At 37.4% G+C, this 14,794-nt stretch overlaps 1 protein-coding gene across 7 annotated transcripts in view; it reads left to right on the forward strand.

Annotated features, from left to right (window-relative positions):
- POLR3A (RNA polymerase III subunit A) overlaps positions 1–14,794 on the forward strand; it is a 41,049-nt gene that overhangs the window by 3,157 nt on the left and 23,098 nt on the right. For all 7 annotated transcript variants that reach the window (XM_075025648.1, XM_075025650.1, XM_075025645.1 and 4 more), the window contains 13 exons: positions 763–917; positions 1,878–2,117; positions 4,010–4,172; positions 4,369–4,505; positions 5,645–5,748; positions 6,249–6,390; positions 6,920–7,060; positions 8,307–8,376; positions 9,079–9,206; positions 10,699–10,837; positions 12,816–12,980; positions 13,285–13,457; positions 14,650–14,761. In XM_075025648.1, coding sequence (XP_074881749.1) covers positions 763–917; positions 1,878–2,117; positions 4,010–4,172; positions 4,369–4,505; positions 5,645–5,748; positions 6,249–6,390; positions 6,920–7,060; positions 8,307–8,376; positions 9,079–9,206; positions 10,699–10,837; positions 12,816–12,980; positions 13,285–13,457; positions 14,650–14,761 — 1,869 coding nt within the window. The remainder of the gene's footprint in view (positions 1–762; positions 918–1,877; positions 2,118–4,009; positions 4,173–4,368; positions 4,506–5,644; positions 5,749–6,248; positions 6,391–6,919; positions 7,061–8,306; positions 8,377–9,078; positions 9,207–10,698; positions 10,838–12,815; positions 12,981–13,284; positions 13,458–14,649; positions 14,762–14,794) is intronic.

Genomic DNA, 14,794 nt, shown 5'->3' on the forward strand with positions numbered 1-14,794 from the left:
TTTTTTCTTCATGTACACTGATCAAGTGATACTGCTGTTAAAGGACTTGCAGTGCTACAGATTCATAGTGGATGGCTAATTCATAACTTCAAACTATGTTTTTAGATCTTGAAAATTGTGGGTTGTTTGTAATGATCAACAGCCTGAATAAATAGAGAGCTGCTTCATCGTAAGTGCCACATACACACATAGGGAGCACAAACAATAGGCATTTACAAAATTAAGTGGTAGGTCAGCATACTTCAGTAAAAATAATTGAGTTTGGAAGGCACTTGTACTAGTCTGTGGAAGTTTTATGAATAATGTTACTTGCAAAACATGAGAATATTGCTCAGATTTTTCTTATAATTCACTTCCAAAATTACTTTAAAAGATAGTGGGATGATATATAAATGGCACATCTTAGTCCCATTTTTAGTGTGGGAACTTCTACTTAAAAAAATCTGCTGTGACTGAGGTGAAGTGGAATTAAAGTGTGGGCTAAACTACCTGCTTTCAGCTTTAGAATCCACATCCTGATCTAGGCACACCAAGGCAGCCATACAAGGAGACATGACCTTGTTATCCTTTTCTTGTTTAATGCATTTAGGAAACTGGTTAATAAAGCTGATAAAGTTTTATTTTATTCTTGTGTTCACTGAAGGCTTAACTAGTTTTGGAACTGTAGCTTACTCATTTTAAGTTTTGGGGGGTTTTTTGGCGTTTTTGTCGTTGTTAAAAAAACCAAACCAACCAAAACAACCCACAATTATTTGCTTGCAGGAACCGTGAAGAAGTGTGGTTTGTTGAAAATAATACATGAAAAGTATAAGACCAATAAGAAAGTCGTAGATCCAATAGTATCTACTTTTCTCCAGTCCTTTGAAACTGCCATAGAACATAACAAAGAAGTAGAACCCTTACTGGGAAGAGCTCAGGTGAATTTTATTATGACTTAAATTTGCTGCTAGTTTTTGCGTGTGAAATAAAACTCCTCAAAGGTTGTCTGTGTAGCAGCTTAAGCCTTGTGGGTTGTCCAAGATTTTCATATACCAAAAGACTCTTGAAGAATGTTTGTATTTATTGCAATAATGCTGACTTTGCTAAAATGAGAAATTTAATTCATTGGTATGTTCTGATACATAGCTTTCTGTCTGTAAAGAAGGGGAATGTTCTTGGTGTGTTATACTCCCGTAAGCTAGAAAAGGGAGAAGAAATATAGGCCCATATAAACTCTGCATGTACATTTACTATAACTCCGAGTTTATTACAATACACAGAAATATTTTTTTCTTCAGAAGAACTTGAGAAGGAGAGGGGAGATTTAATTATCTAACCTTTTTGTTTCGCTCAGCTTTGTACTGTGTGCAGTTTTGTTTCCTTCTGCTCTTTGCAAGCTGGGAAGACCTCAGGGTACATATTTGGACAGAAAAAGTAGTGGTTATCTGGAGTTACTTATACTACAGCAACAGCTGTACTAAAGAGAGAAATGAAGTTTTGAAAATTAGTCTAGAAAATACTGTGATTCATTAGAGTTTCTGCTAATAAAATGAATACAATGTACTGTAACTTTGTTGTAAGAGGTTTGAGTTGCTTTGTCAAATAACGATGAAATACTCTCAGTTAACTCTTTTAGAAGAGAGAGTAACATGATAAGTAAAAACTAATGTAAAAGGAAAAAAAGGAAGGAAAGAATACAGCAAGTTAGTATCTGAGACTAAAAGCATTGGTTCAGAATAAATAAACCAAAACATAGTTTTGTTTGCATGAATAGTTCTTCTCTATTTGCCTTTTTAAAATACTTTGTTTTTTGAACAATCAATAAATGAGGGGAGGAGGGAAGCATTGAAACTGTTACGTGATGGCTTGTTCTCCTCATTCTCCAATGGATTTTGTAGGAAAACTTGAATCCTTTGGTAGTATTGAACCTCTTTAAAAGAATCCCAGCAGAAGACATCCCTCTGCTTCTGATGAACCCAGAAGCAGGTAAACCTTCGGATTTGATCCTCACACGACTCTTGGTGCCTCCACTGTGTATCAGACCCTCCGTTGTGAGTGACTTGAAGTCTGGCACCAATGAAGATGACTTGACAATGAAACTGACAGAGATAATTTTCCTCAATGATGTAATAAAAAAGGTGAGTCATCCTTCAACCTCTCAGAGACTGTTGCCTTCGAAAAGATTTGGTTAGAATTGAATACAGCAAGTGGTTTTACTTTTCTTACTGCTTACAATCTAGCAAGCAGTCTGTACTGTACTGGTATGTTGTTTGACATTTTGTTAACAGAAATAGAGAAACCTGCTTGATATAGAGCTGGCTGACTGCTGCTTGCAGTATAGGACCTACTGAAGATCTGGTAGTGGATCATGGGAAATGTTTTTTCTTTTGAGTTCTGGTCTGTAAACTCTTCTTTTTTCTTGCACATTGTCTTTCTTGCGTGCTTTCTTTCTCTTTTTTCCCCCTCCTGTGACTTATGACACTTTTCGAATGGTCACTTACAATGAAAACATTATACCTATTGGTCTTGGGTTTTTTTTCCCCCATGTAGACCTTCCTCTTTTTTTTTTTTACTACATCTTTGTCCTTTCTTTATTCCAGTATCTGTTCTTAAGAAATCAGCTCTCAGTTAGCATGGTTATCAAATTAAGACTAGAAGTAAATTTGACAATTTATCTTTTGTTTAGAAGAACAGTTCTACCAGACTAATATTTTCAGGCTTTTCAAAAGTGGTCTTTTATCAGGCAAACAAAATCAAGTGAGCACTATTAACTACTGGTGATTTTCCTGGCTGTGAAGTTATATTAGCTTAACTTCAGTGGCTTGGGAAAAATAGAATTTAAAAATATACATAGTTTTGTGAGCATTTGTCCAAAGCAGATGTTAGTCAAAAGAAATTTTTTGCTGGGTTCTCTTGTGAAAGGCCTTATGTTATAGCAATATGCATCCTGTTATAAAATTATCTCACCTTTTTCATTCCAACGTATGAAAGTTTTTTAACATTATTTTTGAAAGAATCCTAGAATGGTTTGGGTTGGAAAGGTCATCTTAAAGATCATCTAGTTCCAACCCCCCTGCCATGGCCAGGGACACCTTCACTAGACCAGGTTGCTCAAAGCTCCATCCAGCCTGGCCTTGAACACTTCCAGGGATGGGGCATCTACAACTTCTCTGGGCAACCTGTTCCAGTGCCTCACCACCCTTACAGTAAGGAATTTTTTCCTAATATCTAATCTAAATCTATCCTGTTTCAGTTTAAAACCGTTATTCGTCGTCCTGTCACTATACTTACTCCCTGTTAGAGAGTCCTTCCCCATCTTTCCTGTAGGCCCCCTTTAAGTACTGGAAGGCTGCTATAAGCTCTCCCCAGAGCCTTCTCTTCTCCAGGCTGAACAACCTCAACTCTCTCAGCCTGTCCTCATAGAGGAGGTGCTCCAGCCCCCTGATCACCTTCATGGCCCTCCTCTGGACCTGCTTGAGCAGGTCCATGTCCATGTCTTTCTTATGTTGGGGGTCCCAGAGCTGAAGGCAGTACTCTAGGTGGGGTCTCCCAACAGTGGAGTAGAGGGACAGAATCACCTCCCTCGACCTGCTGGCCACACTTTTTTTGATGCAGCCCAGGATGCGATTGGCTTTTGGGGCTGTGAGTGCACACTGCTGGCTCACGTCCAGCTTCTCATCAACCAACACCCCTAAGTCCTTCTCCGCAGGGCTGCTCTCAATCCACTCATTGCCCAGCCTGTATTTGTGTTTGGGATTACTTCGACCCATGTGCAGGACCTTGCACTTGGCGTTGTTGAACTTCATGAGGTTCACATGGGCCCACCTCTCAAGCCTGTCAAGGTCCCTCTGGATGGCAGCCCTTCTCTCCAGTGTGTCGACTGCACCACACAGCTTGGTGTCATCGGAAAACTTGCTGAGGGTGCACTCATATGATACGATATGAGTTGTACTCATATCAGAAAAATTCTTTGCTGGTTTGATATGTGTTGTTATATTTATTTTCTGAACTGGATAACTATTTTCTTTAGCATAGGATATCAGGAGCCAAAACACAGATGATTATGGAAGACTGGGATTTTCTCCAACTGCAGTGTGCCCTGTACATTAACAGTGAGCTCTCAGGAATTCCTCTCAACATGGCACCTAAAAAATGGACCAGAGGTTTTGTTCAGAGACTTAAGGGAAAGCAAGGTTTGTCTAGAAAGTTGTTTTTAACTATTTTTTTTTTTCAATTAAACCACAAATACTTGCTTTCTAAAGCATATATCTGCTACTATTGTGTTGCACTTCAGTGATGTACTGTGAAAGATGTTCTAATATGCTGTCTTAACAGATAACATTTTGAAAACAATTTTTTATAAAATTTTTCACTTGCTTATTTTGTTAGGTCGGTTTCGAGGCAATCTGTCTGGAAAGCGAGTGGATTTCTCTGGCAGAACAGTCATTTCACCTGATCCAAATTTAAGAATAGATGAAGTAGCAGTGCCTATTCATGTTGCTAAAATACTAACCTTTCCTGAAAAGGTAGGTAGTGTAGAACCAAACTTTTTCTATGCCTTTTTTTTTTTGTTTGTTTACCAGACCTCAGTGTTGTCCACCTTTATAACCTTGCTGTAAAAGGGACTGAATGTATTGCTTTATGTTCAAAATATCATTCAGTGATGCTTTGCCAGTTTCGTTGCTGCTGGTAAATGAAGGTTGTAGTAGCAGATATATGCAAGTCCTTTGTCCTGGTTTCAGTTGGGATAGAGTTAATTTTCTTTCTAGTAGCTGGTATAGTGTTATGTTCTGGGTTCAGTACGAGAAGAATGTTGATTACAGACTGATGTTTTCAGTTGTTGCTAAGTAGTGTTTAGACTAAATCAAGGATTTTTCAGCTTCTCATGCCCAGCCAGCAAGAAGACTGGAGGGGCACAAGAAGTTAGGAGGGGACACAGCCAGGGTAGCTGACCCCAACTAGCCAAAGGGATTCCATTCCATGTGATGTCATGCCCAGTATATAAACTGGGGGCAGTTGGCCTGGGTAGGGATTGCTGCTCAGGAACTAATTGGGCATTGGTTGGCAAGTGGCGAGCAATTGCATTGTGCATCACTTGTTTTGTATATTCCAATTCTTCTATTACTCTTATCGTCATATTATAATTATTATTATTATTTTCCTTTCTGTTAAGCTGTTCTTACCTCAGCCCTTGAGTTTTACTTTTTTTCCCCCTGATTCTCTCCCCCGTCCCACTGTGGGGGGTGGGGAAGTGAGTGGGCGGCTGCGTGGTGCTTAGTTGCTGGCTGGGGTTAAACCATGGCATACTGTGAAGGCATATGGTGTAAGGAGTGACTTATCAAGAGAGAAGAGTTTTGCTTGATATTTTTTGAACTCATACATAGCTTCATATGTTTGCTGGTATATCTGTCTAAGGAGTGGTTGGGTATTTTTATTTCTGAATTTACTTCCCAGATTTTTAATTTAATTTCATTCTGATGTTCTGATCTAAGATTGGCTTACATTTTTCTCCTCTATTCCCTCCTGCCTGTTCCCTTCAGCAGCTGGAGGCTGTGAGGGGGTTTGTCAGTTGAGCCTAAAATTTGAAAACATAAAAGCCACCAGCAAAAACAAGAAGTCCTGAAACATGTTTCATTTGTTTCTGATTGAAGTGTTTATGCAACAGGTGAACAAAGCAAATATTAATTTTATGAGGAAACTTGTCCGTAATGGTCCTGATGTTCATCCTGGAGCCAACTTCATACAGCAAAGGCACACACAGATGAAAAGGTATCATGCTTATCTGTAATGATTCACTCTTTATTTCTCCCCATCAACTTGTTCTTACTGCTGTGTGAAAACAGATATACAGGGATTAAAATTTATTTTTAGAATCTTTCATAAAGGGCAGGAAAAAAAAAATGGTCATTATGTCTTGAGGTTTAGTCTACAATTTCTTTTTAGGTAATTTGTGGGATTTAAACTTAAGTGTACATACTAATGATAGTGAACTGCAGTTAGATTTTTTGTTTCGTTTTATGACTGAGTCTCTTTTATTTGAAATAGGTGGTGTAGTACAGAGATAAATGAAAACAGGCAGCTTTGTTAATAGCAGCAGGACTGATATTTAATGATGCAATCCACACCAGTTTTGTCTTCTATTTATTGTAATACAAATACTGGAACATTTAATGGAAGAACTTGCATTATAAACAGAATTTATTTTCAGTTGTGTGAATATGTTTCTGACTTTGTTTCTTCTGACTCTATTTGTTATGTGGTACTGTAAGATTTTTGAAATATGGAAACCGAGAAAAGATGGCCCAGGAGTTGAAGTTTGGTGATATCGTGGAGCGACATCTTATAGATGGTGACATAGTCCTGTTCAACCGTCAACCCTCTCTTCATAAACTGAGCATCATGGCTCACATTGTAAGTGCACACACAGCCTAACATACAGGTAGTGCATCCCTGAATATTAGGTGGTTTACCTTTATTGATGTTTATCTCTTACATGCCCAAAAATAAACAGCTTTTGAAACACTGCATGGAGATGAGCATGAATACAGTGGAGTTATGCTTTTGCATGGGAATTGATGTGTAACGGGGCAGTATGCTGTCTGGACAGTTCTGTTAATAGCCATGATTGACCTCAGTATCTGTTCTTGCGTAAGCATTTAATTTTTGTAGAGTTGATGTCATCTCTACAAAGCATGTTGTGTTCTGTGCTTTGTATAAATTCTTCATAGTGAAAGTTATTAGCTACATTTGTATAACATAACCTGAGTACAATTTCTGTCAGTTCCTGGTTGAGTTAAATCCTATAATCAGAAGTTTTGACTCGTGTCTGCAATAAAAAGAAAAGATAAAGCCTACAAGGAAGCACTCAGGCATAACTTTTCATCTTTTAGCATGCTTGACTGCATGTGCATCACTTTTTTTTTTTTTTTTTTTCCTCCAGGCTAGAGTAAAACCTCATAGGACATTCAGATTTAATGAATGTGTCTGTACACCATACAATGCAGACTTTGATGGAGATGAGATGAACCTTCACCTTCCTCAGACAGAAGAAGCAAAAGCAGAAGCACTTGTTTTAATGGGGGTAGGTAGATAATGTTGGGGTTGGGATTTTGCTAGTGACAGGTGGGCTGAACCCTGTATTTCTTAACTTGCATGTGAAATCTGAAATATTATCAAGATTCCTGGGTATGGATAATGTGCGACTGTGAAGCTGCCTGAAAACTCTGCAAAAGGGAACTTAGAATAAATTAGGACTGTTATGCAATGGAAGTCTAATAGACTTATATTTAGCATCTGAGGAAAACTCAATGGTTTTAAGTAAGTAGATGTCATTAGTATGTTTCTGCCTGACTGTCCTTAGTGATTGCTACCAAAATAGGGTGGCTCTGTTACCAAACAGATACATACTTTGCTCCTGGTCTGACAGCCCAGCAATTGCAGATGGTCAGACCAACTGGAAATGAGACGGTGATAGTGTGCTTGTACTGCAGAAGGCAGTTTATCAGAGAAGGCAGGAGACAGTAGGCTCTTAGGGCAGGGAAAAAAGAGGGAAGGGAAGGTAGATAAAGAGGGATCTGATGGTTGCAGGCATTGATCTGTGGTGTGAAAGTAGAATCAGTAGCATCAATCTGAGGATTTTCCAGTACATCGCTCCTTTAGGGTGACTGAATGCCAATGCTACTTCAGACGTACCAACACAGCTGTTGGCTGCAGCATGTATTGGCTTGCGGAACTGATTTGCGAGCTTAAAAAGAACCTTTCCCCCCCACCACGCCAGTGTGTGCTTTAGGTTTGTGTGGGCCTGTGAACAGTTCAGGCAAAACTGTGCTGCATAGGTGGGGGTGATTAACTGGAGCAGTGGTCGAGTAAGGCATAAGAAGATGGGGCTAGTGGAAGTGGCTAGCTTGATTATTACATATCAGTAGGGTCACACAACTTGAAGTATTTCACTAGCTCCCTGCAGTGAGCGTAACCTCTTTTGTCCCTTTGCAGGTTCTCAAAGCTAGGTTGTCTTCCCTTCCCTGTCCTGTTCAAACAGTAACCTACCAAACACATCAAGCTGATTGCAGCTTCTGCTTTGGAAACAGAATATGTAATTTTCAATAACTATTCTCAGTTTATTCTTTAACTATCAATAGACTTGCATGGACTGTAGTGAACTGAAACATCTAGTTTGTTATTTCAATCTCTTTGAAGAAAGCTGTACTTTGATTTAGAATAAGCTTTTACCAAAATAACTGCCTTAAATGGTAAGTTTTCTTCTGAGTGACAAATGGAGTATCAGTGTCTTCAAATGTGTAATTTTTTTTGTTTCTTGTATCATATAGACTAAAGCAAACTTGGTAACACCAAGAAATGGAGAACCTCTTATCGCTGCTATTCAAGACTTCCTCACAGGTATGTATATAAGCTTATTTTATTGCTGTGCAATTTGACAGTTGTTTCATCAGAATCACTTCCCACTTTTCCAGAATTTTTCTATATGAATTAAAAATTTCTCCTTTCACAAGTCAAACTGACATTATGAAAGTAAGGCCATTGTTAGTCTGAAATATAATGATGTCCTCAGAATCTCTTCTGATACTGTCTACCTTTGTAGCTGCAATTACTATTACCTCTGCCTATGTTTTGCAGTGTTTCTCTGACAGAGAAAATGAACATTTGGGTTCTTTGTATGCGTTAGGTAGACAACATGAAAACTGCTTATGATTATGGTAGAGGAGTTGAATTCATTGGTCAAAAATTAGTTTTAATCTGCAGTAAGTAGCTTCAAGTTTCCTTAGTTCTTTGGGAAGTGTCCAATGAATATAAGGAAGGTGTACAAAAATTAATGCCAAAGCCTTATTTTAACCTGTGAGATAGAGTCTGAGAGAGAGAATAGATTATAGAAATACACTGGTTCTAATTTTTAAAGATTTGAGTATGGAGCAATTAAAAAAAAGTTCTGGGAAGGATTTACAACTGAAGCTGTCTGAACTACTGTCTTTTTGCATAGTAAGTAGGTAACTAGTATTAGAATGAAATCATTGATACTGAATATACAATAGCTTTTGAACTTAATCTCATTTTAGTCTGTCATGTTAATTTTTTACATTTTAGGTGCCTATCTTCTTACATTAAAAGATACCTTTTTTGATCGAGCCAAAGCCTGTCAAATTATTGCTTCTATCCTGGTTGGCAAGGATGAAAAGATTAAAGTTCGTCTTCCACCTCCAGCAATTCTGAAGGTGTGTCAAACTCTTTTTTTTTTAATGTTGACCCGTGGTGACGTTCTCAGCAGAGACAGTTCTTGTTTTCTCTGACATTAGTTTTGTAGGAGATTTTGTATTTGTAAAGTGTACAGTGCAAGGATCAGAATTCAGGGCCAAAGCTATGCAGGAGTTTTTTTGATGGTTCCTGATGCTGAACAGAATCGACCTTGCATGGTGCTCTCCAGATGCAGGGTTCCTTCAGGGTTCAAACATAGCTTTGCTATTATCCTGCTACTCTGAGACAGACCACTTGGCTCTTAGTGGTCAGTAGAAGATAGGTTGTTCTTGGTAACCTCACTGTTACTAGCTGTGCAGACTAATATGGGGCAAAGTGAAGAAACTATGTTACTCCTTGGGTGTTCTCAAGTAGTGTCCTGAAATGCTCAACAGTTCGAGGTTTCAGTATCCCAAATTTAGATGTTAAACCTGTGAAATAGTGTGCTTTAGTTGTTAACCTGGCAATGTGTTAAAGAGGATGAGTGCTATGTGGGTTTTGGTTTGTTTTTTTTTTTTTTTGGTTGCTTGCTTGCTTGTTTTTTTGGTTGGTTTTTCGTTTGTTACATCATGTACACAAAATACTTATTACAAAGGACAGAGTATTTGTGTATTTGTCATAAACTTTGAAGAGAGCTATAGTATCATTTATTAGATTAGGGTCTGTTAAGCCTTCATTCACATACATTTATGGGTGCCTGTATTTGATTAATTTTGTACTTGAGGCAAACAGTATTGTTTGGAGGGAGTTTGGTACACTTTTAAATTTGTTAAATACTTACTAAGTATTGGTGTATACTTTTAACACCTTTTATTTAATTTCAAAATAATAGGTGTAATATTAGGGAAATTCAGAAAGTGAAATTTAAATACCAGTGAATAATACTAATATAAAACAAGTTCAGAGAATTTATGGGCAGTATCTAATAGCTAATAGCCAAGAGCAGTGATTCTTTGACTGCTTCTATCACTCCAAATGAATAATTTTGGTGGTAGCTGTGACAGCTATTTACATTTAACTACAGCTGAGGGGAGTACATAATTATATGAATGTTTAACCTCCTAAAAATTTAAACCAAAGGCACTATATAAAGAAGGAATTATAAATGTTGCAACCTCTTTGAGAAATGAAATGACAACAGTGGCATCTTTTTTTTTTTTTTCTTTCATTTTCTAATCAGAAAGGGAAACATGACAGTAAGAGGGAGCAATAGAAGATGTTTCTCGAAATGCATGCACCTACCCTTATGTAAAGGATAACCATTCAGCAGTCAATGTTTTTCTATTTATAAAAGTGCATAATACTTCCAAATTCAAAGGAATGCTGCTATGCACTTCTACAACTGTAGTTCTACAAGTATAGAAAGGTTCTGTATAGAAAACAATTTTACAATTAAATTCTTGCTTGCTGTTTTAGTGTAGTTGTAGCATAAACTCTGTAATCCTAATTCTTGTCCTTTTTTTTTCCTCTAAGCCTGTAACACTCTGGACAGGAAAACAGGTTTTCAGCCTCATTCTCAAACCCAGTGATGACTGTCCTGTAAAAGCCAACCTACGAACCAAGGGCAAGCAGTATTGTGGCAAAGGGGAAGACCTGTGTTACAATGATTCTTGTAAGTGATGCTTCTACAGCTGTGTTTTGGAAGTCTTCAGAGAAATTGTAGCTATTGTTTTGTTGAGTTTGTTCCTGTTGAGCTCACTGTAGGAGTTAAAGCAGTACTTCACATAAGTATTCTTGAAATGAAAAACAAAACTATGCAGTTTTTCTCAAAAGTAGAAGTCATGCTGAATAAAATTTCTTTTGTGTGATGCTAGGCTTGTTGTGATACTAACATAGTATTTGAAGGTGAGAGAGAGAGAAAAGCAAAGAAACTTAGGAAGTGGTTGTGCAGAGGGCAAATGGAAAAATTTAGTATCTTAAGTCAGTGTAGTGATACAGGGATTAGAAGTTAAACAGTGAAAGGAGTTAGGATACGTAGGGAAGATAGGAATCCCTAGGATATTAAACCATCTGTATCCTTCGAGTTAGGGAGGTCAGAGTGGTGGATGGAATGCAAAGCATCAGGATTGAAAAGGCTGTAGGAGATGAGCAAGGCTTTGCTTGCTATTAATTTAACATTCATGTGGTAACAGCTGGAAAAGAACTTGAGCAGGCAGGATTAGCTTGGTTCCTTGCTGCTCAGAGGTGTGATTTAAGGAACCTAGTGAGGAACCATTGATTTCCAGTAATTCTGTCGTGCAATGCTGATGTGAAAAAGAATTTACCAGTTGGGACTCAAATCTACTCTACACCAGCCTCTGAGCGATTTCTTTAGAAGATAGGACCACTCCGTGGTTGTGAGGTTGGTTATAAACACGGCGGCACAATTTTTTTTTCAGCCTCTAAGGAATGTGGGGTGAAATGCAACAAAGCAATCTTGTTCACACTTGTGCGAACATAGGCTGTCTTCTTTGCTCCGCAGTCTTTTCATTTTAGGAAGTATGGGAAGATTTTCCATTTTCTGAGTTCAACAGTAGCAGATGATGTGGAAAATTGGATTTCATTGGTGGCTATGTTCAGTTCTCTGAAAAAAACGTAATTTCTGAAGCAACACTAATTCTCTCCAGAAAGTTCTTTGCAAATTCTTCAAAGTCTCGAGAAATCCTGGTATCATATTTTGATTGTTAATGATAAGTGTTAGAGCAGTGACCTCTGGTTCAAGAAGATGATTACCTAAATTCACATTGAAAATTCTAAGCATAAAGTACAGTGTGCAAACATCTACAGTGTTCTGCGTGAAATGATTTAAATTGGATCCATCTAGATGTGCCAGTTCTTTGAAAGATGCATAATGAAGTTAAGGATGAACATATATTATACTGGTCTCATAGAAAATATGTCTAAAGTTCATGTACAGAAGATACTTTTTAACTGGTTAAAGGCTAAAGCTTGTAAGGAAGATTCAGTGCCTGAAATGGAAGGTTCCTGATGAAGCAAGAGGAAGTAATCTAAAAGAGGTAGTGTGCACAGGCCTACAGGCAAGATGGGTGTCGTTATGATATGCATGTAATTAAAGAGACGTCTGAGTCCAGTGTGTCTTTTAAATTTAAGCTGTGCCTCCAGAGGTGATTTCAGTTGAACTGAGTATCAGAATCTTTGAATGAGAACTGTAACTTCACTTCTGAAATTTTGTTGATCTACTTTATAAATAAATAACTAACATTGGTTTAATATGCATGATTGAGGACTTTTATTTCTGGACAGATAAGATTGATTGAAGTCTTCTTTCTGATTAATGAAGCTAGATTTATATTTAGATTTTTAACAAAAAGGATTATTCACAATGTTTCTCACAAATCTTAAATTGGATAGTTTCCTTTCTAAGAGGTAAGGTAAATAAATTTTAACTTAAGTTAGTAAGGTCAGCTTGTAGGCTGTTCCCCTTGCATACTTACTCATGCAGTTCTACAGATATATTAAATGTCTGTCTTTGGGTTTTGTTCTTTTCATGAACAGAGCTTTTATTTATAAGCCTACTCCATAACTGATTACTAGAGTTTAGGTAATGTTTTAGAAAAACCAATGAATTCTTTTTGCCTTTTTATTTCTAGATGTCACAATTCAAAACAGTGAGTTAATGAGTGGCAGTATGGACAAAGGAACTTTAGGTTCAGGATCCAAGAACAACATCTTCTACATCTTGCTGAGAGACTGGGGACAGGTAGAAGCTGCGGATGCCATGTCACGACTAGCCAGACTTGCTCCCGTCTATCTTTGTAAGTACATTTCCTTGTAAAATAGTATCTCAAAGCAGAAATACAGAGCAATCAAGCAAGATTTTTGCTTCAAATATGATGTACTGTATTTAAAAAAAGTAAGCTAGTTGTGAAGCTGACAGAAACTGTGAAACAACTGATTGTGCTTATGAAGTGCTTATGATGGTCATGTGATGGGAGGAAAAGATAAAGTTCCTGATGATAATATTTCCTGGTTTTAATTTGTTTTCTCTATATAAGATTGAGCTATCAATATAATCTTTTTGTTTTCCCTTTTTTTTTTTTTTTTTTTTTTTAACAATAGCTAATCGTGGCTTTTCAATTGGAATTGGAGATGTAACCCCGGGGCAGGGCCTGCTAAAAGCGAAGTATGAGCTCCTGAATGCTGGCTATAAGAAATGTGATGAATATATTGAAGCTCTGAACACTGGCAAGCTACAGCAGCAGCCTGGTTGTACTGCAGAAGAGACACTAGAGGTAAATTTTTTAATTTGAATCACTATGTAGTTGGAGTAGAGACTTCATGAATATATGTAAATTGTGAATTTCTAAGTTGTCCTCTGAAACCTAAAAATACAAGCAAATAGGGTCCTTAGGTATGCAACTTTAGTTGAGTCCATCTAGGCTTAACATTTAGATGCTTGTATGCATCTAAAAATATTAGCTAAATACTAAACAACTGAGATGCTCTCTCCCTGCCTCCTGGCTGGATTTATTGTAGTGACATACAAGAGAATAAAATTACATAGGTAATTGGAATGGGGTTAATTACATTTATCAATATTTGCTAAGTTAATAAAGAACAGTAACAGTAAATAACCTAACTCAAGAAGCAAAACATGCCTTTAGTTACAGATCTGTTTATATGCAAGTGGTTTTTTGCCCCTTATTGGGGAAGAAGTTAAGTGGACTTTAGTTATGCTGGGTTTTTTCTTTTTTCTGTAGAAATTTTGATGAAGAGCAATGAATGTTGCCCAAAAAAGCTTACGGACAGGGACTTAATGAAGTTAGCTCAAGAACACTCTTCATTGTCTTTTATGGTTTTATACATTTATCTTCTTGGCTAGTCAATGTCTAATTTTTACCTTTAAAAAAAAATAGAAAGAAAAAAAGAATAAAAACAATAACAAACAACCAGAAAACCCCACCCTATGATGAAGTACTGCCACAGTTGTCCAGTTTCACGTGGTACTCTGGCTGAAAGAAGTGTCTTGCAGTCTTTTCCATTCTTCCTCTTTCCAGATGCTTCTGTATGTCCTAGAATGTTTTTTTTTATACAGTTGTTATGTTCTTAACAATTGGAGATAGCAGCATTGTACTGTCTGAAAGCAGTCCAAAAATACAAATTTTGTGGTAATCTTTCACGTAGTGCAGCAAGACTTAGAGCTTAGTTCAATGCTCAGTTTAGCTTAAGCTAGTGCTGCTGACAAAAGAGGTTGTCATGTCCCTGCCTACCCCTGTCTTATCCCAACAGAGACTTTTTGTGCAGCAAACTGGAAAGTTATGCAAGTTAAAAGTTAAACTTGTTTTACCCAAAGCAAAGCCTACGTTTCTGTATTGTATTTTGAGTTCCCTTTGACTACTGACAGTATTGCTGGCAAGTGATAGGAGTACTATTTGTGTATGGTATTTTTAACAAATGTTGAATCTCTGAAATCTTGGATTTTAGGCCTTAATCCTTAAAGAACTCTCTGTTATCAGAGATCATGCTGGCAGTGCCTGTCTTCGAGAATTGGACAAGAGCAACAGTCCCCTTATCATGGCTCTCTGTGGTTCTAAAGGTAGGGATAGCTAAGCTTTGGCAGTAGATTGCT

The sequence above is a fragment of the Buteo buteo genome, chromosome 4 (assembly GCF_964188355.1).
Source record: "Buteo buteo chromosome 4, bButBut1.hap1.1, whole genome shotgun sequence".
NCBI classification, from domain to species: domain Eukaryota; kingdom Metazoa; phylum Chordata; class Aves; order Accipitriformes; family Accipitridae; genus Buteo; species Buteo buteo.